The following is a 26,852-nucleotide window of genomic DNA, read 5'->3' on the forward strand; positions in this document are numbered from 1 at the left end:
GTTTAATGGATACCTAGAATGGTCTGGTGTCTTAGAGGGAGTGTGTGTGTGTGTGTGTAAGTAAGGTAAAGGTAAAGGTAAAGGGACCCCGGACCATTAGGTCCACTCGTGGCCGACTCTGGGGTTGCGGCGCTCATCTGCTTTATTGGCCGAGGGAGCCGGCGTACAGCTTCCGGGTCATGTGGCCAGCATGACTAAGCTGCTTCTGGTGAACCAGAGCAGCGCACGGAAACACTCTTTACCTTCCCGCCTGAGTGGTACCTATTTATCTGCTTGCACTTTGACATGCTTTCGAACTGCTAGGTGGGCAGGAGCAGGGACCGAGCAACGGGAGCTCACTCCGTTGGGGGGATTCGAACCGCTGACCTTCTGATCAGCAAGTCCTAGGTTCTGTGGTTTAACCCACAGCACCACCCGCATCCCGTGTGTGTGTGTGTGTGTGTGTGTGTGTGTGTATAAACTAGAAAAATGCTGAGTTTCCCTCTCTTCTTCCCATTTGTAAAATGGAAATGGTGGTAATGAAAATAGTATAGAGAAGTGCCTGAGTATGTGTTATGCTGGGCAGCTAATAGTAGTGCATTTAGCATTAGTGCACATTTGTGACATTGCAGAACTATGTGGCGAGAAGAGAGGATATGAGGGGATTTGAAAGGCATGTGGAACAAAAGTCAACTGTTTGCCTTGCATAGAATGCTGCTGCTGTGGTGCAAGCAGAGGCTTGTGCTGCAGCAGCTAGAGGAGCGGATAAGACCAGGACATAAGAATGTTGAGAGGTAGCAGGCAGTTGATCTTTCTCTTGTTTTTATTAAAGGGTCATTTCCAGAGTGCCAAACATTTCTGTACAGCTAAGTCACGAACCTCCTGCCCTGACAAACGAAATGTACTGCTTGGTTGTGACAATTCAGTCACACGAGAAGACTGTTGCCAAAGATGTAAAGCTCACAGCAGGCTTAAAACCAGGTATTTGTTACGTGCCGTGGTACTTGCTCACATTTCCTATAGAGAGTGATGGACTTATTATGGAAAGGATTAAATCACTCCCTTCTCCTGTACTGTTATGACAAATAAATTGCTATAGACAATTTGGATTGGTGCTGGAAGACAACCAAACACAGGTCTTTTTCAGCAAGCTGACTTCAAAGTGTAACTTAAGAATCTTTCAGCAAACGATTGTTAATCTTAACCACAGTTTAGGATTCAGATGTAATGCTAAAATAGGATTAATCTAAAATGGAAGCAGAAGTTTCCATCCTCCTTGTAGTCTTGCTGGGAGGTGGGTTTGCAACAGGATGGTCAAGCTCAAGGTTCACAAATCAGCTCCATGACAATATTTTATGTGAACTGGGCCAATGTGGTTCTGAAGAACTTAACTTTGCATGAGATCAGTGCTGCGTAAAGTTCACATTGACTGCAGTTTCGTAATACAAGTAACTTAAAATCTTTCCTAGTTGTTGCTATTGTAAACCTAACAAATATGACAATCTACTACCCCCTTATTTTAGGCCAAGATGCAAACCTGACTCAAAAAACTCATGTGACTCTAAATGGAACAGAAATGTGTGATGATTCCTATCCTGCTTTACTTACTGATATCCCTGTAGGAGACTTGCAGCCAGGTGAAAAGGTAAATATGTCCCTTACTTTATCAGTGTAACAAGTATTAAAAAGCAGTGATGGAATTATGTCGCACGTGAGTACCTCTGAGATACAGGCCCCAATCCAAAGAAGATTGATTACAGTTCAATTCCCTTTTCACTCCAATAGAAGTTCAGGATTATGATATTTCTTTGGATCTGTGCCACGATACATGTGGGACAGGAGGGAAACTGTTTCAGAATTCAGAATTTGCTCAAGAATGATATTTGCACATAGTTCAAACCACAACCACTTGTTTTTCCAAAGTAAAACATGAAGCAACCTAGGAACACAAAATGGTTTCATATGCATACATAGTTGAGATAGTCCTAGAAATGATTTTGGATGTGATGTTTTAAAATAAGACTTCTGCATATTGTACTTAGAGGTCTTTGGTATTTGTTTTGTCTACTCACTTTTTCTCTCTCCCTCCCTCTTTCTCCCCCTGATTGTTGTAAAGCTGGAGAAGACCTTATATATTCACTGTGGAACAGTTGGCGCTAGGATGTTTCTTGTATATGTTTCCTACCTAGTGAGTGTGACCATTGAGGGAAAAGAGATTATCTGCAAATGTCACAGGGTATGTTGGACTGGTTGGCAGTTGGTTTTTTCTTAGATTCTCCAAGTGTATCCTTGTGCGCATGACTAGCTAAAGTCTAGGGTTTCCTAAGCATGCAGACTATATGCATAAGTTCTATTGGAATCTATTATGCATGGATGGTTTGACAAATGTAATCTTTTTAATTCTTATTTTTTTGTTTCTGTTGTTTTTATTACAGCATCAATAAATTGAAATGAAGTAGGACATTATAAATGTATAAACAGTATCAGGAAATGGAATATGTTTATAATATAATATATAAATAAAAATAAATTGGGTGGCTTGTTTATAATGTGGTCAACCAGAAATGCATATTAAGAGAGACGTTTCTTCATTATCCACTTTGATAAGCTTGGCTATCAGTGATAAAAGTAGTCATTCCTCTGACAAGATGTTCAGAGGAAGAATGGGTGTACCGTTCTATAACTGAAAGAAGGCAAACTTAAGAGGTGTCAGGAAATAGCTAGGATGGTGAACACCCAGATCCTCAACATGCAACAGTCTCCTTCGACTCAAGAGAATGCTTATATCCATCTAGCGCTAGTCTGCACACCTTGAAATCAGCTAAGTTGAATGTAGCCGCTGTCCCTCAACTTTTGCATTCTGGCAGGCAGCGAAACCAGGAAGTGTATTGAGCCGCTAGTCAGCTGCCGTGCATGAGTTCAGCTTAGTGAGTGATGACTTGTTCAGACCTGAGCATAATTGGGGTGGGGGGCTAAGGTGCCAAATGACTCTGGTGCTGAAATAATAGAACCAGTGGGATGAAATACTATAATTGGTTTTAATAATGTGTGTTTTAAGAATGCAACTAGTTTGAGACAGTAGTTACTAGTATTGACCATGCCTCTTTTTTTGGTAAAAAATAAGATGCTTGTACTCGTTATCTTGATAAATGTGTCATTGGTGCTAGCACATGATGGCTTCCAAGGTTAACGAAAAAAGAGGTGGTGGTGCTGTGTACTGGTCAGTACCACTTTCCACACACCCACACCCTGAGTATGGATAAGATCAAGCTATATTTGGAAATTTTTCCTTCTCTGATATAGGAGGAGGTTTTTTAGAGTACCTATAGATGGAGGAGTTACTGTGTGCATGAGTTGCAGAGGAATGACAAAGCTTTTGCTACTTTTTGGATGTTGGCCCATGAAAATTGAAACTGGAAGATGATTTAGGGTTTCTTTTTTATGCAGGATGAAACAGTTACTGTGGAGACAGTATTTCCATTTGAGGTAGCTGTTAAGTTCGTCTCAGCTAAGGTACGTTACTAAAACCTGATTGAAAACGTTGCCTGGACAGACAGTATGAACAATAAAATGACCCACCTTTTGTTTCTCTTCCTGCCAGTTTGAGCATTTAGATAAAGTATTTTTGGACATCCCATTTTTGTTGATGACAGACATCCTCAGTGCTTCTCCTTGGGCCCTCACTATTGTAACCAGCCAGCTGCAGCTTTCTCCTTCCATGATGCCTGTGGATCATCTAGAATCTTACGTGGAGAATGGTGAGAACCTTCCTGTGTATTCTTAAGCACCCTTCTGGGATGTTGTTTGGGAAGAAACCCATTGATTGTTACTGCATTACGCCAGGCATACAGTATGTGTTTTTATTTTATTTAAATAGGATTATTTTGACTTATATTGCATAGAATTAGTAAGCTTTTCTCAAAAAGCAAAACCTGGAGATTAATTTGACTCCCTTGCAAATGTTCTCTTTCTGCATTTCCTCCACCACAACCAACATTTTGTCATAGTTGCTACACAGTGAAATGTCTGCACTTTTACAATAAAGTAATTTGGCAGAGATGGTGAAGGCCCACCAAGTCCTGTTTGACTCTGGAAATATTTGATAACATATAATCCTATCTTTAAGGGATGCGGGTGGCGCTGTGGGTTAAACCACAGAGCCTAGGATTTGCCAATCAGAAGGTCGGCGGTTTGAATCCCCGCGACTGGGTGAGCTCCCGTTGCTCGGTCCCTGCTCCTGCCAACCTAGCAGTTCGAAAGCACGTCAAAGTGCAAGTAGATAAATAGGTACCGCTCCGGCGGGAAGGTAAACGGCGTTTCCATGCGCTGCTCTGGTTCGTCAGAGGCAGCTTAGTCATGCTGGCCACATGACCCGGAAGCTGTACGCCGGCTCCCTCGGCCAATAAAGCAAGATGAGCACCGCAACCCCAGAGTCGGTCACGACTGGACCTAATGGTCAGGGGTCCCTTTACCGTTAATCTTATCTTTTGTCATTAAATGACTGCTCCTTCTGTCTTTATGTGATTTGGTTCCTCTGCTTTTTGCTGGGGAACAGGACAAAGTGAAACAGTGTTCTGTACTGTGCATATGCTTGTGTTCTTTATAGTCTTCATATGTTAATGTTTGATACACTTACTTGTATGTAAATATAGAGTATGGTCATATAAAACATTTATAATGATTTCTGTATCTGAGAAACTTTAGACTGAACCTGACTTTTCTGATAGTTGTTTTACAGACAGGTGAAAGTGCTAGTGAATGTTTTTGCCTTCGTTGTCCATCACTTCCTACTGGTCAAAGTGGAGTGGCTACTGGAAGTTATGTAATTTCCTGGAAAAGGTAAATATTCCCATCTACCTCTTCAAATATCCCATAGGTTAGTCTTGTACAGTGATACCTTGGGTTAAGTACTTAATTCATTCCGGAGGTCCATTCTTAACCTGAAACTGTTCTTAACCTGAAGCATCACTTTAGCTAATGGGGCCTCCCGCTGCTGCTGCGCCGCTGGAGCATAATTTCTGTTCTCATCCTGAAGCAAAGTTCTTAACCTGAGGTATTATTTCTGGGTTAGCGGAGTCTGTAACCTGAAGTGTATGTAACCTGAGGTACCACTGTATATTTCTTCCTTATTGATGAATATCAATAAGCATTATCACAGTTCAAGCCTTCTGGCATACAATTTGGGCATAACCGAGAGAAGCCTTGGCTATCTAATATTGTATCTTTTAGCCAGATCCAACAGTAGTCCTTTAAAATAGGGGGGGGGGGTGAAATAGACAGTGGAAAAACGTTCACACAGATACCCCAGGCAGAGGGCTGCTGAAGAAACCCATTCACACAAATTTTGAACACATGAATCTAGAGAGTTCAGATGAGGCAGATCAGCATTTCTCTGACTATTCAAGGCACACTCCCAGCCAAGGAGCTTGTTTTTTCATTATCAGCTCCTTAGTGAAACAAACAAAGCATTCAGGGAACCAGTTCTTTAGCAGAATGCAGTAGGAACAGCTTTCATAATATATTGCTGAAAAGAAGAGCTTGGAGTGAATGTTGCCCAAGGCAGAATTTTGTCTGGAGTCTTAAGTTTACATTGTGGACTCTACTTTGGAATTTACCTGGGATGGGGGCTTAGAAAACTCTTCATCAGGTTTTGCCGGGCTTCTGGGGACCCACCTGGTGCCTTGAGGCCTCTGCAAAGGCTTTGGCCTGCCTGTCGTGAATGGGGCTCTTCTCATTGCCCAACCTGTGTAGTCCTGTGTGTGAGTAACTAACAGCATGCAGACCAAAGCCTGCATATACGCCTCATATGCTTATGTGCTGAATCTGTACCCATAACTGCTAGTGTGGTGAGGAGCCCACGGTGCAAACCTTCAGACCCAACACTTTAGAGGTAGCAGAGGTGGGGTTATGGATTCTAGCTAGGCTGTAGTTTTAGGCAGAATCCAAATACTGGTTCTCAAACGGCTTAGTTGTCGAACAAATTGGCTCCTGAACGCTGCAAACCCGGAAGTAAGTGTTGTGGTTTGCAAACATTTTTGGGAAGCCAAATGTCCAATGCAGCTACCACTTGAGTGCAGGAAGCTCCTGCAGCCAATCGGAAGCCATGCCTTGGTTTTTGAATGGTTTCGGGAGTCAGAACAGATTAAGTTCGAGAACCAAGGTACCACTGTAGTATTTTATCAAATTCAGGAACATAGATCTTTCTGCAAAATTTATTTTATGTATTTTACTCATCCCTAAAATTTATGGCCATTGTATATTCTAAGTTCATATCTAGGTATTGCAACAACCTAAAAAAACCTAAAACAAGCAAAAAGAATCTGCATTGAGTAGAAAGAGCTGTCGGCAAAATGAAAAGCTGAAAAACAAGGTCCCTGTGCTTTTCTGTTCCCCTAACCATCTGCCCTTACTGTATTTTGGTTTCACGTTTTATAACCTTTATCATTCTTCACAATACTTATCTCGACTTATTATGCAAAGCACTGAATTGTGCAAATCTGTTTTTGTCACCTAGATCCTATATCCCTTGCCTCTAATAATTTGATTTTCTTGTAACTCTTATCTTTTAAACTGAAAATTAAGAAGTCATTTACTGCTGATTTTTTTGTAGTGTTAAAATATTTCTCTCTGTTTTCTTTTAAAGGCGCACAGCTGAGAAGAGCATACCTGTTGTTAATACTGTGATCACACTCCCCCACGTTATTGCAGAAAGTATCCCACTCCATGTTAACGCAGGTAATGTAAATTTATGCATAAAGTCATAGTTGACCTCAGATGCTCTCAAACTCTTACCGCAGTGCAAAATTAGATTCTGGTGTGTTGCAAAAGTGTTGCTTACTAACATACCGTATTTTTCGCTCTATAACACGCACCTGACCATAACACGCACATTGTTTTTAGAGGAGGAAAACAAAGGGGAAAACATTCTGAATGAAACAGTGGGTGTATCATTTTTGGGCTTCATGCTGTGGCCACAGACATGTGATCTGATGGTGAATTTGGGGTGACCCAATGCAAAAATCCTGAGAATTCCTGTGGATCCATGCTTTGTAACCACGTTTTTGCACCATTGCAGCCCCAGGCAACAGTGGGTGCGTGATTTTTTTGGTGCAGGCTGTAGCCATGGACATGCTATGTGATTTGATGGTGAATTTGGGGTCACCCAATGCAAAGATCCTGAGAATTCCTGTGGATCCATGCTTTGTAATCACGTTTTTGCACCATTGCAGCCCCAAGCAACAGTGGGTGCGTGATTTGGGGGGGCAGGCTGTAGCCATGGACATGCTATGTGATCTGATGGTGAATTTGGGGTGACCCAATGCAAAGGTCCTGAGGATCCATGTGGATCCATGCTTTTTAACCACGTTTTTGCACCATTGCAGCCCCAGGCAACAGTGGGTGCGTGATTTTGGGGGGGCAGGCTGTAGCCATGGACATGCTATGTGATCTGATGGTGAATTTGGGGCGACCCAATGCAAAGATCCTGAGGATCCATGTGGATCTATGCTTTGTAACCACATTTTAAGTGGGGAGCGAAGGAAAAACAAAGGGACATGAGAGGGGTGTGCAGAGAAGCAGCTCGCTAAGAATGCAGGAGAGGGATTTAACGGAGGGAGGAAAGAAAGGCAAAAGTTTCCCCCCACCCAAGCCAGCCATCTCTCTCTCTCTCTCTCTCTCTCTCTCTCTCTCTCTCTCTCCCTCCCCCTCTCTCTCTCTCCCCCTCCCCCCTCTCTCTCCCTCTCCCCCAGCAGTACCGGAGCACAGAGACGACACTTTCCCCTCTTCTTGCCTGGAGGGGAGGAATGCAGGAGAGGGATTTAACGGGAGGGAGGAAAGAAAGGCAAAAGTTTCCCCCCACCCAAGCCAGCCATCTCTCTCTCTCCCCCCCCCTCTCTCTCCCTCCCTCTCTCTCTCTCTCTCTCCCTCCCCCCTCTCTCTCCCTCTCCCCCAGCAGTACCGGAGCACAGAGACGACACTTTCCCCTCTGCTTGCCTGGAGGGGAGGGGCTTTCCCTGCTCTTTGTTCCGTTTGAGCAAACACAGCAACGAAACAGAGGCGGGTGGGCAGTAAGACCCTGAGGCAGAATGGAGGAAAGCAGCTGCTTCCTCTTTTCAAGTTTCCCTTCTAGGAGACCCGCGATTTGATTTTTGCCTGCTTTTTCGGCTCCAGGGACCACACATTCGCTCTATAACACGCACAGACATTTCCCCTTCCTTTTTAGGAGAAAAAATCTGCGTGTTATAGAGGGAAAAATACGGTAGTTTGTGGACAAAGTCATTTCCCCATTAAATGTTAAGGACTGGGTTGGGTCCACTTTGTCATACTTGGATTAGATCCACTAAAATCAATGCAATTTAAGTTAGTCATAAGTCCTATTGATTTCAGTAGGTCAGCTCTAAGTATGACTAAGTTTAGATCCAACCCTTTGTGCTGCCACAGCTCGCTCCAGTTTCTAAAATATAAGAGGCAAAAAAAGATCACAGTTCACACAATTGATAGATGCAAATTCTGTTTGTCACCTGTTTCCATCTTCATAAAACTTTCATGAGAAGACACCCCATTTCTTGAACATCACTTCTTTCCCCAGAAACATACAAAAGCAGACCGACTCCCAAACCTGTCCAATGAGTGTGACAGGCTGAACATCCTGGGTTCAAATCTTTGCTAGGCCATGAAGCTGCTGGTGATATGGCGCATCTCACCCTAATTCAAACAACCTCTCTTTGCCATTTCAAAGGCAGGAGATAAAATGTAATAAATAAAAGTTTCTTTGCTAAGTTGTTCCATCATTTTGTATGTTTCTGGGGAAAGAAGTGATGCTCCATTCGTTTGTTACAGATGTGAATTTTCATAAAAGCAAAAGACTGAAATAAGCTATTCTAGTTCCATTTTTTTTAAATCCAGACTGTAATGCACAACCTTCCCTTTTCACTTACTGCTGACAGATGGAATTTGCCTTGCAGCACTTCAGCAACTTAACAGTGTCTAAAAAGAGACTGGTATTTTCGTCAGTCCTACGTGAAGCTGCAATGTTTTCATGGTTACTCCTGTGTTTAGTACATTTTTAATCTTCTTGGTTTCTGAGGATATAACCCTAAATATTGTTAATATATACTTGCAAATTTCAGAAAGAAACAATAAATGCTATTTTTGCTGAAATACATGTAACTTCTGTTACACTTCCTTTCCAAAGATTTGCCCTCATTTGGCCGAGTCAGAGAATCCTTACCTGTAAAATATCACCTGCAAAATAAGACCAATATTGTTCAAGATGTGGAAGTGTTAGTGGAACCCAGTGAAGCCTTCATGTTTTCTGGCCTTAAGCAGGTATGGCTTAGACTCCAAACTTAAAAGAAATATTTTCTTACAGCCTCTTGCACACCTTCAAGCTATTATCTGAGTCACACATAGGATAAATTGATTGTCCTAAACATGTCCAATAGTGTTCTGAATACTGTGTCCGTTTGCAAGACTTAGAGGTGGAGAAACTGGGGAATAAAAACCACAAGATATCCTTGTTTGAGGGAAAAATAACTTTTTACATAAATCTGAAATATTAAGTTTGTATATACAGATATCTAGGTACCTGGGGGAACTTTGCATTTATCTATAATTGAGAGAGAAACTAGAGTAGAGAGAGGGTAGAGAAAGAAAATATTGATGGTGGTAAGAAATTGTGTGGTTTATTACCTTAAACTGTATGCTCCCATTCATTACATGGGCTTGCCAATCGGAAGATCAGCAGTTCGAATCTGTGTGACAGGGTGAGCTCCTGTTGCTCTGTCCCAAGTTTCTGTCAACCTAGCAGTTTGAAAGCATCCCAGTGCAAGTAGATAATGGGTACTTTTGCGGCAGGAAGGTACAGTGTTTTGTGTGCTCTGGCAATCATCACGGTGTTCCATTGCGCCAGAAGCAGTTTAGTCATGCTGGCCACATGACCTGGAAAGCTGACTGTGGACAAACACTGGTTCCCTTGGCCTAAAGCGAGATGAACGCCACACCCCATAGTCACCTTTGACTGGACTTAACCATCCAGGGGTCCTTTACCTTTTTCCATGGGGAACTCTGATATGGTTGTGACTTCAGCAGCTGCCATTTAAGAAACAGACAACTTGTAACATTCACAAGATATACTTGAGCCTTTGCAAGTGCTGGTCAGAAGGGTTGAAATTACAAGGTTAAAGTTGAAAGAGCGAGGAGGTTGAGAAATTGAGTGGGAATAAAAAGAACATACTAATGATTAACTGTTTCAGACAAATGTTTAAATACAAAAAAAAGCCTAGATTGAGATCGTAATCCAAAAAAAGACTGATTACAGACTTTGAACTGTATTTTTAGATAAGATTGCGAATCCTTCCTGGTACCGAACAGGAAATGTTATACAACTTCTATCCTCTCATGGCTGGTTATCAACAGCTGCCGTCACTTAATATCAACCTGCTACGGTTTCCAAATTTCACCAACCAGCTGCTTAGAAGATTTATACCAACACACATATTTGTAAAGGTAAGATATAATAATGACACCTGTGCTGTTTAGAGCTCTTTCAGTACATGTGTCATACTTAAAGACAGTTGAATATTAGGCTAGACTTTTCAAGTTGGCATAGCATCTACCCAGAAATTGCAAAATGTAAGAAGCAAATCTATAATTAGGAGTCGAGTCAATTAGAAGGCTCTTGTTGACTGCATTTTGCAATAATTTAATTGGGATTCTGAGGAAATATTTCCTGTTAAGACTAGCTTACATCATTTTATGAGAGAACCAGAGTATCTGTTCAGTCTGTAAAATGTACTAAAGCTTCTGCCTGTATTCTGTGATCCAAATTAAAATTAGGCAAACAATAGCTGCTATTTCGTATTATATTTCAGTACTTTGTAAGATGCTTAGTTGAAATAGTTTCAAGATAGAGTAAATATCTCTTTGGGTTATGAATTACCATGATGCTAAATCAAACTTGGAAATAACTGGAATTGAAAAGAGTCTAATATGAAGACAAAGCACCAATGGCTTCTTTGGCATTTGTTAAAAGTATTCATATGATAGTGGAATTATTAGGTACAGTCATACCTCGGGTTGAATGCGCTTCGGGTTGAGTGCGTTTGAGTTGCGCTCCACGGCAACCCGGAAGTAACGGAGTGCATTACTTTCGGGTTTCGCTGCTTGCGCATGCTCAGATGCTCAAAATGACATCATGCGCAGAAGCGGCGAAAAGCAACGTGTGCGTGTGCAGACGTGCCGTCGCTAGTTACGTTTGCTTCTAGATGCTAACGGGGCTCCGGAACGGATCCTGTTCGTATCTAGAGGTACCACTGTACTATGAAGTTGATTAATGAGTCGTTTCTCCCAAGCCCTTTTTTTCATAGCAAGAATTGGTCTACGTTAATTGAAATATTCATACTCATTATGTTACTGTTACGCTGGTGGCTAGAAAGAGACATGTCCAGGCAGTGTTAGTGAAATTGTTGAAAAAAATGTGATGTGCCTTTTGTGAACTACATTGTAAAAAAACAACAACAGCCTAATCCCCTCCCCTGTCATAGCTCTTCATTCTACTTGATTTGCATTACAGCCAAAAAGGATGGGTGTTTCCCATACATTCTGACAATCAATATACTATTGAGATGAACCACCTACACATTTTGCCAGCTAGAGACATAAGCCTGCTGCCTCTGGGAAAGAAGCTCTAAGCATGTGTAGCATCTTGAGCTGTACTTTCTTCTTGCCCATACTCTCATACATGGCAATACAGTGGTGCCCCGCAAGATGAATGCCTCGCAAGACGAAAAACCCGCTAGACGAAAGGGTTTTCCGTTTTTCGAGGCGCTTCGCAAGACGAATTTCCCTATGGGCTTGCTACGCAAGACGTTTTCGTCTAGCGATTTTTTTCGCTTCCCCCCCTTTTTCTAAGCCGCTTTGCCGCTTTGCCGCTAAACCGCTAATAGCGCTAATCCGCTAATCCACTAATAGGGTTGCTTCGCAAGACGAAAAACCGCAAGACGAAGAGACTTGCGGAACGGATTCTTTTCGTCTTGTGAGGCACCACTGTATTAGTTTCTCTTCCTAAAAGAGGGTGGGGGGCTTCCTTAAGGGATACATTTCATCCCCTTTCTGCTCTAAAGGAAAAAAGTTGAATAAATTGAGTCCCGGATTATGTTAGACTTAATAATCTCTCAGCACTGAAAGAATGTTAAAGATACTTGCCATTATAAGTGTTGTAGTTGCTTAGATGTGATAAAATTGTCGTCTTAAATGCTAAAGAATTGTCATTTTGCAAGTTACACTTTTGTGCATTGTATCTATAGAGACTGTTGGAGCCAGTGACGTCAGTTTAAAATTCATTCTAAGCTATTGCTACTAATGTTTTTGAAAACTAGGTGGAATTTTACAAATCTGAAAGAGTGATAGGAGTTATCTTGCTCATGCTGTAAAGTTTCTAATTAAGTGGCATGTATTTATCTTCTTTAAGAGTAAAAAAAATGCAGTATTGTTAGTCCCACAGAATGAGAGACATTAGATAAACATTTTTTTATTAGTGGAGCAGCTTGCTGATGGAAATCCGAAAAAAGAGAAGGATGCTCAAAGTGCAGTTGGCATCTAATTATTGCCTTCATCTGCCTGTGTCTCTGCTGTAACTAACACATATCCAGACTCCTTTTTGTTTGGATTAGAAGTGATCTGACACACAAGAAAATATGAAAAATCACTCTTACATTATTTCCACCAGTGAATGAATGTAATGCTCTTCACCATTATAGCCTGAACTTCATTGCTTCCTTGCAGCCAACGCCTAACAGTGTTTGTTTTAACAATCCTTCAGCGCTCACTAATCTCAATGGGACGTGCCTCCAATTAAATATTTTTAAGAGTGGAACCCTAGGCAACTTTCTCTACAATAAATATACAGAGTTTCTAAGCTGCAGTTGCACGTGAAGAGGGCTGGGGGTACCGGGTTTGTTAGTATGAGGATGGGGCAAGGAGGCGGTGAGGTCAGCAAAGCTCTGGTTTGGTGGTGAAGAATGCCACCACTGCAGGTCCAGAGCTCCTGAACCTCGCCGCTGGCTTGTTCCAACACCACCCCAATAAATCCCAACGTAACTGCTAGGAGGAGGATGCCACTCTAGCTGCAGCTGCTTCTAAGTAATATTAGTCTGTGCCATGAATTGCAGTACAATGGATTTACAGTTTGGGGCTGAGTGAATTCTAAAAGACAAGAAACCAATATTGGTATGTAGATTTGTACTGTACTGCTGTATACTTGTAGATTAAACTTAAATATTAAATCTGTTCTCTCTTCCTTCTAAAGCCACAGGGCCGTCAACCAGATGATGCTTCTATTGCTGCTGCGTAACTGTGGATTCATGCACTTAAGGGGGAGAGTTTTGCACATACTTTATAGAACTCTGCTTTTTCCAAACTAATTTTGCTCAGTCTACAAATGAAAAACTTAGGAGCCAAAACAACTGCTTAAAGTCTTAATTAAGTCTCTTTATGGACTTGATTCGAACAAATAATATATGGGGGAAAGTCAGTGTTCTAATTTTGCATGTGCGGGTTTTTCTAAGTGTGCGGGTTTTTTCTTGGACTTCACTGAAACGGAAGTGCTATTTATTATGTATATGGAATATTTTGGCAATATGAATTACGTTAACTTGGCTAAAAAGAAGAAGAAAATTTATTCTGCCTTCAGTAGCCAGTCTTGAGGTGCAACGCCTGTGGTGTTTGCTATAATAACTGATTCCACCACTGGCCCTCGATTTCTATAGCATTTAAGTCTCACTTGCTTTTAGAACCTCCTTTTTGTGCCCTTCTATGTTTCGAGTAAAGAACAGGATTCACTTCATATGCTTATTGTCTTCTTAGGCACTAGCTACTTGATGCATGATTGATAATTTGAAGTATTCCATGAATAAGTGTCATTTTGTGCTTGCATCTGGTGATAATTGAGAGTTGCTGGCTATTAGTAGTGCTGTGCAAACTGCTGGGAAGCTGTTTTGGGGGCCTTGCTCATGAAGAGGCAATGATAGCAGTATTGAGAAGCTGATAGTTCCTAATGGCAACTTGGCCACTGAACAACCCTTGGCTTTTTCAAGCAGCTCTTCAGCATCCTTTGACAGTCATTTACTATGGGAGAAGAGAAAACCCTAAATACCACAATACTACAAAATGATATGGCTGGATTTTGTTATCAAGGAGCCAAATGCATCTTAAATGCTTGGTCACCCTTGCAAAACTATCCTATTGTTATGGTAGGCCTTTTGGTAGAAGCTGAAACATTTGGCTCATGTGTGAAGCCATATGCTTAATTTTAGCAGTTCAGAGCCAGGTCTGCTACCATGGACTGGCTTAAAAATGCTTTCTACTGTAAACTCTAGTTGCTAACTGGAAGCCATTTTGTGGGAAAAGGTCATTACACTGCAGCAATATCATCCAGTCTTCAGACTTTTATCCAGTCAATCTCTATCAGGGTTAACTCTCCATGCAGAATGTCAATTAGTTAACAGAAATTCATCCTATCAATGTTCATGTGAGCCGGTCACAGTAAATCATGTAAATAAAAGTGTTTCGTGATTTTTTTCATTGTTCAATAAATTAATTTAAGCTTTGGCTTTTGGATCTCATAGTGTGTCTCCTTTTGGATCTAAAGGAAGATCAGAGCCCAGGGTATAATGTGAGCTAACAATGTGAGCTGGGAAATTTCCCTGTTCAAATATCTCCTCAGCCATGAACTTGCTAGGTTGCCTTAAGCACGCTGCTTTTTTCTCTGCTTCAGTCCCTTCATCTGCAATATGAGGATAACAACTGGCTTAATTTCCAGCTCTGTTGACAATTGCTGGCATAACATAGGCAATGCACTTCAGAATGCTTGAAGTGCGATCTAAGCACCAAGTAGTGCTATCCTGAATTTTTACAGCAATTTATGAGACGAATAGTGTCTTTATGGTATGATATAGGTTTAGGAGATAATATTTTTAAATGGCATAAATGTCATCCGAAGCAGGTTTACACCTGTAACCTACTTTGGAGGTTTCCAAAGTAGCATTTGGCATTATTGTACTGGCTTTGTACTAATAAAAGGGTCACCCATGTGGTAGTATAGATGAGCAACCCAGTGTCAGAAAGTATACTTCCTCACTTTCAAACACCTAGTGGAAGTGGGTATGTCTTGATCACCCTTCTAAAGGAATCTAACACCATGGCAAGATCGGCCTCAGTGCTACTATTGTGGCCAGCTGACTGGGTAAGCAGCTATCTGGAAATGAACCAAATGTCTTTTTTAAATAAATAAATAAATAAATAAATAAATAAATAAATAAATACATACATACATACATACATACATACATACATACATACATAACTATACTGAGGGACAAGAGAGAAGAGAAAATATGTGACTAACTTCCTCTAGCCTCATGAATGCAGTGATCCTCATTTTGATGAAAATATGAATAAATCAGAGTTGCCTTAAACCAGAAAAGAACAAATTGTGGAAATAAAATAATTATAACAAAGCAGTGTTGATCCTGAAGAAGTATGTTGTGCAACTGAGATGGGATATACAAGCTTTAAAAGTAAACTGACCAGTTATTGCTGCAAGATCAGTCTAGCTTGATCTTAAAGCTGCTCTTGAAATCTTATGCTTACTAACCATTGCATAAGTTGAGCTGCAACATCCGAGGCATAACAATACTGGGTTGAGGCTGAATTTTTTTTTTTACTTTTTCTTTTTGGCTGCTTTGAAATTTTAAATTTAAGACTTTCACAAGCACATTTATTTTCTTCAAAATTCTGATGTTTGGTTAAAATACAAGCTGATTATTTGCGGTCTATCACTGGGTGAGCATCTTTAAGCCATTCCTAAGAGGGGCAGCTTTTCTAGTCCACCAATCCAACATAGCTTTTCTTCACATAGTATTCGCAGCATTATAAATGCCACCTCGAACCCTTAAAAAGCTGGCTTGCCTTTCATAAGGCCTGAAGGATGGAAAAAATCTGCCCACAGACGCTGTATAAAGTGCACCCTGGTGGACTTTACAACCAATGTAAGTAAAAATAGACCATAAGGGTAGAAGATATATTAAGTCCTCATGATTTTTCATTTACATTAACAGTATAAGATCCCCTTTTTGCCATCAACATGAAGCCTGTACGTGACCCTGTCAAAGAGTCATGGAACTTGACAAGAAAAAAATGGTTACAGTGGTACCTCGGGTTACATACGCTTCAGGTTACAGACTCCGCTAACCCAGAAATAGTACCTCGGGTTAAGAACTTTGCTTCAGGATGAGAACAGAAATGGTGCTCCGGCGGTGTGGCGGTAGCAGGAGGCCCTATTAGCTAAAGTGGTGCTTCAGGTTAAGAACAGTTTCAGGTTAAGAACAGACCTCCGGAACGAATTAAGTACTTAACCCGAGGTGCCACTGTATCTACTTGTTCAGGAACCCCCAGTCTCTTCTATTGTTTGAAGGCTTTCAGTATGTTTGATTGCATAAACAACAAAGGAAATACATTAAATACCTCAACATGTTTTCTGGCTATGGAAAATAAATACCTGAGCATATTTTCTGGCTTTGTACTTCAACTACAACCAGGAGACGGGAACAGAGGTGTGTGCTTGGTAGTCCACAAGCAGAGGAGAAATAACATACCTAATGAATACCAGAGAATGTTGATAATGATCTTTCTGAATGCTTTGAAAACAGTCAATTATCTGTGAAATAATTTTCCCCAGCTGGGATGCTTGGAAGCAGCATTTTCCTGACCACAAATCCTTTTTTAAAAAAGCATATTTAAAATCTCTCTAAAATGGCTGCCTTTCAAAGAAAGGAATATAAGTAAATTCATCTTACGTTTAATGCATGCACTCTTAAGTGATGACTGAACAGCACTGGCTGAGACCGAAGGGAAACTTACGGTAGTCCAAAACAGCTGGAGGACGCCAGGTTACTCATCCTAGATTACTGCTGTCTCAATTTTCTTCAGCTCCTCTCCAATCCTTACAATCTGAATTCTACCTTTTGTACTCCAATTAACTTGTACTCTTCAAAAGAACTCTCCCCATTTCAGATCTTCTGTCCTCGTCTATTACTTCTCTCATGCCGCTGAGTATATCTGCTGTTTGCTTATGTGTGTTAGGTTTATCCCTCTCTGTCCTCTGTTGGTTTTCCCCCTACTTGCCTAATCCCTCATTCAAAATTTCACAGGAAATTTGCTGGTGTCTCTCAGGAATTTGTATTTGGTCATCTGCTACTCCATTTATGTACCTGAGTGACCTCATCAAATCTTGTGGCTTTCAGTGAGATCATCCATCTCTACTTCTTTATTCCACAACTGCATCCAACCCCACCAACTTTCTGTCTGATATTTCAGCTTAGATGTTTCATTCATCGCCATTACAAACTTGGTTTCTACTTGGGCAACTCTCCTTCTGGGCCTTTTTTCCTTCTTTGCCACCATCCACTCTGTTGACTAGGCATGTAACCATGGCTTTATATTGGATCTCCTTTGTTTTCCTTATTTAGAGCATCACCAGGTCATGTTGCTTCTCTCCAGCAAACTCATCTTTACCTTCAAAGCATTCTTATCCCTTCACCATCCCCCATCTGTGACCTTTGTTCCTTCAGCTTCACCACCCTCGGCCATCTACAGGTCTCATTAAACTGTGCTCCTCTTTCCACCCATATGCAGTAATGGATGGCACGCTGGGGTGGCCTGACCACCTACCAGCTGAGGTTCTGCTATTTACTGGGAAGGGGAACCTATCTAGTGCTCCTGCCAATGCATTTGCACCACACCAACTTCACTGCTGCCTCACCCTCCCTCCCATTGCGTGGCACCGACTCCACTGTGAGGTCAGGGGAGTGTTGCTGCACCACCATGCCCCATCTCTGGAATGCCATTTCAGAGCACATTGTGTTGCATTAATTCTGTCTTCCTTCTAAAGCTACCTTCTTAGTTAAACCTCTGGCACTACCCCTTAATCTTTAACCCTTATTGAAACTAAGTTTATGTGGAACCAAACTGAACACACATTCTTGCCCTGCTTACCCTTCCCTCCATTTTCCTTCCCTGTGTTGGAATTTTTTTATTGGTCTCTCCTCCAAGAAGTTTACAATCTCTTTTGTTACTCGTGTTTCTTTTTTCTTAATGAACAATTCATGCAAAAACACAAAGCAGGTTTGGGAAATACGTAAAGAACTGGGGTGTTCTTCAGTATTTAAGAGACCAGGAACACAGGCCCATGACATAAATGTGTCTGTGGGCAAATTAAAATGTTGGATGGCTGTGGTCTCATTGGCACTGCACAGCAGGGGGTGCTAGGTCACCCGGTAAGCAAAGGGGGGGGGAGAAAGAGTTTTTTATAGTTATTTTGCAAAAGGAAGAGAAAGATCTGACATGAAGTGCGTGCCCGTTAACAACATTCCTGATACATAAAAAAAGCAACAGCAACTGGGGTGGGGGGTGGGGTCCTGGAATCTTTACTAGAAGAATTTCCAAACACCTAGTGGGGGGATTAAAAACTTTTCATGCTGGTAGTCACTAAGGAATTATGGCCTTCAGAAACCTTAAGCATGAACAATCTTGTGGCAAATAGTTTAAAATCCATACATATACCTAAAATAATAGCTATTGAAGAAAAGAATGAAAAAAATACATTGTGCTGATGGCATATCTTTTTAATATAGGTTAGTGGTTTCCTTTCCATTTTAAGTCAAGGTTATAGCACTTTTCTTTATTGATCTTGTCATTGTGATGGCTGAGTGTTGTAGGGTGTGTCCAGACCCGTAGGCTACTGTACAACGGAGCCGTCTGTCTTCTCTTACTAAAAGGTTATTATATAAACACAAGTGAAGACCCGCCAAAAAAACAACCACCACCACCCTCTGGTAGTGTATTTTGGTTTTACTTGTTTCTACATTCCATCCCTTTGTAAACTATGCATTAAATGCAACATTTTTAAAATTTGTAACTTTGCACATTACATCTTAAATGTTTACTCTGTGCAAAAAAAACACACAAAAAAGTATATAAATCCTTTTTATTTCTGTTAGATGTACATATGACCCATCACAAATCACTGGTACATTTTGTCATTGCAATATTAAAAACTGTTTTGCTCTTCCTATTTTCATTTGTTTCTAATGATTCAATATAACATAAGTAGCAAGCCATTCAAAGGATCAAAATCTGCAGCAGTGGTTCCTAATTAGCTAAGCACTGCAGATGCCCTGTTTTTCAAAAGCCAAGCCATGGACCTCCTACTTTTGAATTTTTTTGTATCTATAGTCGTTTTTGTTATGTGAATGGTGTCATGGGTGGGTTATGCGGATACCCCGAGTTCCATGGACCAACAATTGGGAACCACTGATCTACAGTGGAAGTTTTTCTCAGTGTTGTGTCTCTATGGCTTGCTCAGCAATTGGACATAATTGCTGAGTTACAGGGGAGAGAGAAAGCACTAGGACCAGTTATACGTCAATCAATGGGCCAAAAGGGCCCCCATCCCTTCTTTGCCACCAGCAAAGGTATGTCCCCACTTGTGCAAGCCTAAAATTATCAGGGTCAGCTGATATTTACAGCAAAGTAACAGCTGGTGGTTATTTCCCACTTCAGAATTAATCGAAACCAAGTAACTCCGGAAGCTTCATACACTTCCTACCCATGTCTTGGAAAAATGACTAGGCCCTCAAAATAAAAAACATTATTTATTACTATTTTTTAAAGAGGGGAGTAGCTGCAGTGCTGAACTCTTAAGTTTGTTTGGATGTGACCCAATAAGGATGAGGTGGAGAACTGTATCTGGGTGGTGGGCTTCATCTCACTCACAGGGCATCTTTGACAGGTTAGCCAGGCCATCCACCTATTATTCACCTGTCATAATTACGCCAGGTGACCCATCTTTTGTACCTCTGAGCATGGGAGCCCCAGCAATCAGCTTTTCACTGGGGCTTGCAAAGCACCATGCACTGTGCTTTGCAAGCCCCAATGATCAGCTGGTTATTAGCACTTGCAAGCCACTGAACAGACATTCCCCACTGCTGCAATAGGGGTTTACTACAGCACCAGGTGATTCCGGTCAGGTTACGGATCTGGCAAGCAAACTCTATAAATAGATGGCTAGCAGTTGCTTATTATCCATCTTACTCTTTCATTCAGCTGGCAAAAGATTTGGATCCTGAAGTTTATTTTCATACCAGTACCCACATTCTGAAAGTGCTGGCAACCCTTACAGACTACAGAGGCACAAAACACTTTATTTAAGCTTACACCTACCTCAGCAAGTGTTTACATTTGCATTTTTAAAATGAAGAAAACAATGAGAAGGAAATAGACTACTGCTGCAGTTGCCTTTTTGTTTGAGTGTAAAAAAAAAAGAGTAATTATATATGTGTGTGGGAAAAGGAGGTATTTTGGCTGCCGTTATAATCCTAATTCTTGGGAGCCACCCAATCTATAGGAAAATCACACTGGAATAGCTTCAGTCAATGCTGAGTTGTGATGTCAGCTAATTATCTTTGTAACAGTACAAATGAGGAATCTAATCCTCAATAATAATATAATTTTGTGTGTTTGTGCGGAATCATTTTGTTAATTTTAGCTGTGTCTTACTGATACACCATTTTGAGACTTGCAATTAAGGGGTTTGTAAACCTAAAGAAATACATAAAAATTAATATTGTGGTGGTTTGACGTCAGGGATATGTTTCATTTAGCAGGAAACTTTATTTTTCCTTTATGTCTCCCACTGACCTTAAGCTCTTTGCATGGTGGTAGCAGTTAAAAGAATAAATTAAAGACAGTTGGGTATTGTTTGGGCTTGGCCTACTATCTGTTTAGAAGCTGCAGGAAAAACAAAACAACCCAGAAGTTCTACTTGTTCCGGCTAATTCATGGGCAGTTTGTTACTGTATTTTCAGTATATGGCACAATATAATGTCAACTAAAAAAGATTTATACATACTGGCTTGATCAGGTTCTGTTCTAAGAGTATGCCTCGCTGCCCACGTGTGCGTGAAATACTATCCCCAGCCAGAAAACCTTTAGACAAATTACCTACAATTATCTCTTCATTTGCCTTGTTCTCAACATTTTCCTTCCCACATACATGCTTAAATTAATTTAGACTAGTTTCAACAAGTAAGAGTAGTCATCAAGGGTATTTTGTTTATCTGTTGCTAGATCCAGTCGAATACAGGGAATGGCACAAAGCAGAGAAGGAAGAAGTTATATGATTGCAGCTTTCATGGCAGTGTTATTAATGTGGAACATGGCCACAATCCAGAGAATTCTGTGATACCCTGAAATTATAGCTGCAGTTAATACCTGCAGCTGGAAGAGATTACAAGAGAACATGGACTCCCTAACAAGTCCATTCTAGGGAAGCACTGAAGAAAGGACACTAGAGTATAATTTACAATATACTTTTTAAAGCTTTTGTTAAAACAGTTATCATGGCGCCTAGGGCCTTTATCAACCATAGCCTGGTGCTATCAAGGGCATTAATGTTAACTGTAACTTTACTTTTGGTAGTAGTTATTACTGTCTTTTCGAGTTTTGTCTCCTACATTCCTATTTAACCACAAATGAGTCAGTCAGTATTTAGAGTTTTGTTTTACAGATAGTAGTTTTCCCTGAAGTCCACTGGGAAGAATGGACTCTTATGCACATCAGATCTGTAACAGATAATAGAAAGTAAAACACAACCTTATAACAGAAACAAAATGCTTTCACCATGCCATTATTTTGCATTTTTAAAATAAATCTAGGATGAAGTGTTGTGCACTGGGCATGGTATTGGGATACTGTTCCTTTTTAACCCATTTTCTCTGCTTTGGTTTGGTGGATTTTGGTAAAACTATTTGGGTGTTAGATTTTACTGGGCTTTTTGTATTTTAAACATTTTAAGCTGCTGTGTGTTTTAAAAACCCACCCAACCCTTAAAGTTTGTACCTTTCAGAACCTAAAGTTTGAGATAGGTAACATGTTTCTAAAGTGATAAAAATGTAAATTTCATGAATCAGCAAAATTAAAACACTTTGTCTTATTTAGATAGCAACAATTAAATTCAATATATGCCAGCTCTCCAATGTAATAAATGATGCTTGAAGATAATACTGCATTGGTTAAATTATGCCCATGATGAGATATATAATAATTAAAATACTCCCTCAGTATTTAAATAGCTGTCAATTCAGAATTTTTTAAATACTATCTCTGGTCACAACATGACCAGTAATAATAGTGGAGGAGCTGTTGCCAAGTTTGCTATTCAGGTAGTAAGAAAAGAATGTTTTTTAAAAAATGTGTGTGATATATGTGTGTGTGTGTGTGTGTGTGTATTACATATCTTAGTGCACCGATTATACTGTGGTCATAGTTTATCTTACACTCTTTGTAAGAGAATGTTATGTAAGAATTAAAAAAAGAAAAGGTACACAACCATCATCTTGTACGGTATCTTGCTTATTCCAAGTGTCATGTAAATTGTGAGTAGGTTCTATAGGTTTGATTTCATCCTTTGAAGTTTTAAAGGAATTTACAATGGTCCAGGTGACTTGTTGAACTGGGGTGCGACCGGGAGGAGGGAGAGAACGCTTCCACTCTCTCGCTCTCTAGCAGTGGATCAGGGCTGTCAATTTCTCACAGCGCGCGCGCGCGCTTTTCAAGAGCTGCATGACAGGACTAAATTTACAGTCCCCAAGTTCAAGGCGGTGAATTAAGTTCCCTTTCCCAATTTTCCAGTAGCTAAAATACACAGCGGGGCCCTGTGGGTGGCAACCCTGAACTGGAGGCGGGCGAAAGTAGTTTAAGAATTTCCTCGAGTGTTGTATGGGGCCGTGTGCCGCCCTTAAAACTTTTGCTTTGAAAAGAGCGGCTTTCTAACCTGCAGCAAACGCGGCAAAGCAGCCGGGAGCCAGCGCAGCTGGTCTGCGAGGAAGCCCGCGGCGCAGGGAGAGGGCGGCGCCGCTGAGGGTCGCCCGGGAGGCGGGCCAGGCGTCCACGTGCAGCGAGCGGGGAGAAGGCGGGGAGACGCGGAACCTGCCGCTGGGCCGGCGGGGGCGGTCCGTCCTGGCGGAGCTGGGAACCGCGCCAGGTGCCCGGCGCTCCTGGCCAAGCGGCGGCTGCTGCTTCGACTGCTGCTGCTGCTTCGGCGCTCCGACGCCGCGATGCCTCGCCGGATGGAGAAGTTCTTGCAAATCGCCCCGCACTCCTTGGCCATCGTCCTGAGTCCCTGCGGCGGGGAAGAGGCTGCCTCGCGGCCGGCCAGGCACCGAGAGGAGCTGCAGGAGGACGGCGGGGAGGCGGAGGACGACGACGGCGACGGGGAAGGTGAGGGCAAAAGGCGGCGGCGGCGGCTGCAGCAGCAGCAGCAGCAGCAAGGGGAAGGAGCGCCGCCTCCGCCTCCGCCGCCGGGCAGCGACGCTCTGGGTCGCCACCACATCGGCTACGAGATCTTCGCCGACTTCAAGCAGGAGAACATGCAGCATTTCTGGAACAAGAAGGTGACGGCGGCGGTGGCCGAGACTTTCTTCCTGGGCTGGATCGACGAGCAGGTGCTGCTGATCCAGGGCAAGGAGGAGCACCTGGAGGCGCTGCGCGAGGGCTGGATGCGCAGGTCCCTCAAGCCCCCCGCGGGCTTCCGAATCAAGTGCCTGGGTAAGCGCGCGCCCGGGGCAAGCCGGGGCAGGACGGGGGAAGCAGCGGGGTGCGCCTGCGCAGGGCCGACGGATGTCAACACCCCCCCCAGCTCCGCCTGGCAACTTGGAAAGGCTCTGAGGGAGTCCAGGTTACGTTTTTTGTTCCTTCTGCCCCAAGGGGAGGAAGGCGACCTGGGCTGGGCATCTTCCTGGGAAAGCGCGCACGCCACTTTCTTGCTTCCCACTCAGTCCCTTACCCCTTCAGCGACCTCCTAATGATTTCTGCCTAACTTGTCAAATGCGTTTTCCTCTTGATTGACGAGGGGAGGGGTGTGTAAGTATAATATACTGTATTTATTGCTCTGTAAGACTCACTTTTCCCTCCTAAAAAGTAAGGGGAAATGTGTGTGCGTCTTATGGAGCGAATGCAGGCTGCGCAGCTATCCCAGAAGCCAGAACAACAAGAGGGATTGCTGCTTTCACTGCGCAGCAATCCCTCTTGCTGTTCTGGCTTCTGAGATTCAGAATATTTTTTTTCTTGTTTTCCTCCTTCAAAAACTAAGTGCGTCTTGCGGTCTGGTGCGTCTTATAGAGCAAAAAATACAGTCATACACGACGCAACCATCGTGTGATTTGAAGAAGAAAAGCGGTGCTTGATTCCTGAAAAGTGGTGGGACTTCTGATTGCGCCCATCCAGAAGCGGCCTATTATCTTTAGGGGGGGGGAATATTGCCTCCTTTTCACCCCCTCTGGTATGTCAGCAATTGAATACAGGTTTGACAGGTAAACTGCTAAGAAAAGTTCCATTTCCTTAGCAATTTACCTGTCAGTACTGTCTCTTGTTTTTTCTGTCTTTTTGATAGGCAGTTCATGTAGATTAACTAGTGAGCGTTGTAGGAAAAGTGAGAGAAATATCTCCACTACCCTTCTACCCCAGATCAATTGGTCACTGTCTCTCCTTTCTCCGATTTTCTCCCTATCACATATGGTGCTCGAAATAAGCTAAGCGCACATGCCCAACATAATCGCAAACTCTCCCATCGGTTGTTCGATTTAGCTTAGGGACCATGGCTAACTAACTATTTTGAAGCAAATTCCCTTAAAAATAGCTCTAAGCTCCAAAACTTCATTGGCCAAAAGCTCAACAACTTGTGTCTGAATCTGAATCTGGGGCTTTGTGCATGAAAATCAGATGCTTTACCACTCAACTGTGGCTCATTAGCTGATCCGCTGAAGTATCCAGGTTTGATTTTTACACTGCCTTATACAGTATTCATTTATCCTTTGGTACGTCAGACATAGGTAGATATGTATATGAGGAAATACAAGGAACTTGAAGATGAAATGTAATGGCTTCTTATAGTAGGCCGACCTTGGAAAAGTTTTTGCTTTTGTTGGATTTCCACCAGGATTTTGTAGTGTCTGTCCAAAAGTCTCCTGTACCTGGGATGTTTCTCAAGACTTATTTGTTGTTGTTTTAGTGTGAACTTGCCTCAGAGTCTGTGTCCTGTATCTTAGACATTTGGGAATTTTATTTATGGGACAGTAATGGTCACTCCCTGCAGTAATTCGTGTTTACAATGGCAGGTGCATTTGTGTGAGCTCTGTGAATCATGTTTTCATAGATCATGCCAGAAAATGGTACCTCTTCGCAGCACTGGCAGAAAGAAGCAATACTATTTAATTTGTGTTGTGGTGTCTTGTTCACATAAACATTCCTGCTTTTGTTTCTGTGGGTGAACTGAAATAAGCTGCAGATTCTAATCAACATGATTTAAAGGTGCAGAGTCCCACTGAATTCACTGAGACTTATTTCAATGTAGACTTGAATAGGATTGAACTGTGAGTGGAGCAAAAGGCTAAAATTCTGATTTGTGGCACTAAATTATACAATAATTGACATGGGAAACCGGTTGGTGGAAGGGATTCAGGTCGGAGCGAAACAATATAAACTTAAAGCTTTTGCAGATGACCTAGTTCTGACCCTGCAGGAGCCAGAATCTAGTACAATAAGAGTATTACAATTGATTCAAGATTTTGGTCGGGTGGCGGGATTCAAACTAAATAAACAGAAAACTAAGGTGCTGGGAAAAAATCTGACAGATACAGAGTCGGAATGGTTTCAGAGAGAAACAGAACTAACTGTGGTTAAAAAAGTAAAGTACCTAGGGGTAAATATAACAGCAAAGAATCTGAGTCTATTTAAGGATAACTATGAAAAATGTTGGTCTGAAATTAAGAGAGACTTGGATAGTTGGACAAAACTGAAGCTTTCCTTGTTAGGCCGAATTGCTGCTGTTAAGATGAATGTATTGCCAAAGATGTTGTTTTTGTTCCAAACATTGCAGATTGTGGACAAGACGGAGTGCTTCCGGAAGTGGCAGAGAGATATATCTAAATTTGTCTGGCAGGGCAAAAAGCCCAGAATTAAGTTTAAGATACTAACTGATGTGAAAGAAAGAGGGGGCTTTGCCCAGCCCGACTTAAAGCTGTACTATGAAGCCGCAGCTTTCTGCTGGCTAAAAGACTGGCTACTTCTCGAAGACACTGATGTACTGGACCTGGAAGGTTTTAACAACGCTTTTGGTTGGCATGCATACTTATGGTATGATAAGGTTAAGATCAATAAGGTCTTTAAGAACCATATTGTCAGGAAAGCAGTATTTAATGTCTGGACAAAATACAAAGACTTATTGGAAAACAAAACTCCGAGGTGGCTTTCACCTCTGGAAGCTAAGGCCCGAAAAAGACCCAATATGGAGGCCAAATGGCCAAAATATTGGGAAATATTAGAAAAAGATGGAGACAATTGGAAATTGCAGAGTTTGGAGAAAATGAAGGATAAAGTGCGAGACTGGTTACATTACGCTCAGATTAAAGAAGTCTTTAAAAATGATAAAAAGGTAGGGTTCCAGGTGGAGAAATCGAAGTTGGAAACAGAACTGTTAGAACCAAAGACTAAGGTATTATCAAGAATGTATAACTTGCTGTTAAAATGGAATACACAAGACGAAATGGTTAAATTGGTTATGATAAAGTGGGCTCAGGACATTGGGTATAATATTATGTTTGAGGACTGGGAAAGGTTGTGGACCACTGGGCTGAACTTCACCGCATGTAATGCTCTGAAGGAAAATGTAATGAAAATGATATATAGATGGTACATGACCCCAGTTAAACTTGCCAAAATATACCATTTGTCTGATAATAAATGTTGGAAATGTAAAGAAC

General features: G+C 41.7%; 2 protein-coding genes across 7 annotated transcripts in view; both read left to right on the plus strand.

Moving 5' to 3' along the window:
• Positions 1 to 26,852, plus strand: part of TRAPPC11 (trafficking protein particle complex subunit 11) — an 80,560-nt gene that overhangs the window by 17,159 nt on the left and 36,549 nt on the right. For 2 of the 5 annotated variants that reach the window (XR_013842206.1, XM_079989899.1), the window contains exons 21-29: positions 812 to 960; positions 1,503 to 1,624; positions 2,096 to 2,215; positions 3,427 to 3,492; positions 3,581 to 3,737; positions 4,707 to 4,818; positions 6,623 to 6,714; positions 9,173 to 9,306; positions 10,318 to 10,485. Coding sequence is in view for 4 of the 5 variants with exons in the window: in XM_079989899.1 (XP_079846025.1) it covers positions 812 to 960; positions 1,503 to 1,624; positions 2,096 to 2,215; positions 3,427 to 3,492; positions 3,581 to 3,737; positions 4,707 to 4,818; positions 6,623 to 6,714; positions 9,173 to 9,306; positions 10,318 to 10,485 (1,120 nt within the window). In the remaining variant the exon portion in view is untranslated. Of the gene's footprint in view, positions 1 to 811; positions 961 to 1,502; positions 1,625 to 2,095; positions 2,216 to 3,426; positions 3,493 to 3,580; positions 3,738 to 4,706; positions 4,819 to 6,622; positions 6,715 to 8,566; positions 9,121 to 9,172; positions 9,307 to 10,317; positions 10,508 to 13,285; positions 14,589 to 26,852 lie in introns of those variants that run through there. The other 3 variants (XM_079989898.1, XM_079989897.1, XM_079989900.1) reach the window with 3 other exon arrangements.
• Positions 23,112 to 26,852, plus strand: part of STOX2 (storkhead box 2) — a 136,924-nt gene continuing 133,183 nt past the window's right edge. For both annotated transcript variants that reach the window (XR_013842207.1, XM_079989903.1), the window contains exon 1: positions 23,112 to 23,640. Coding sequence is in view for 1 of the 2 variants with exons in the window: in XM_079989903.1 (XP_079846029.1) it covers positions 23,151 to 23,640 (490 nt within the window). In the remaining variant the exon portion in view is untranslated. The remainder of the gene's footprint in view (positions 23,641 to 26,852) is intronic.

This window comes from Podarcis cretensis (genome assembly GCF_951804945.1).
Source record: "Podarcis cretensis genome assembly, chromosome: 9".
NCBI classification, from domain to species: Eukaryota; Metazoa; Chordata; class Lepidosauria; order Squamata; family Lacertidae; genus Podarcis; species Podarcis cretensis.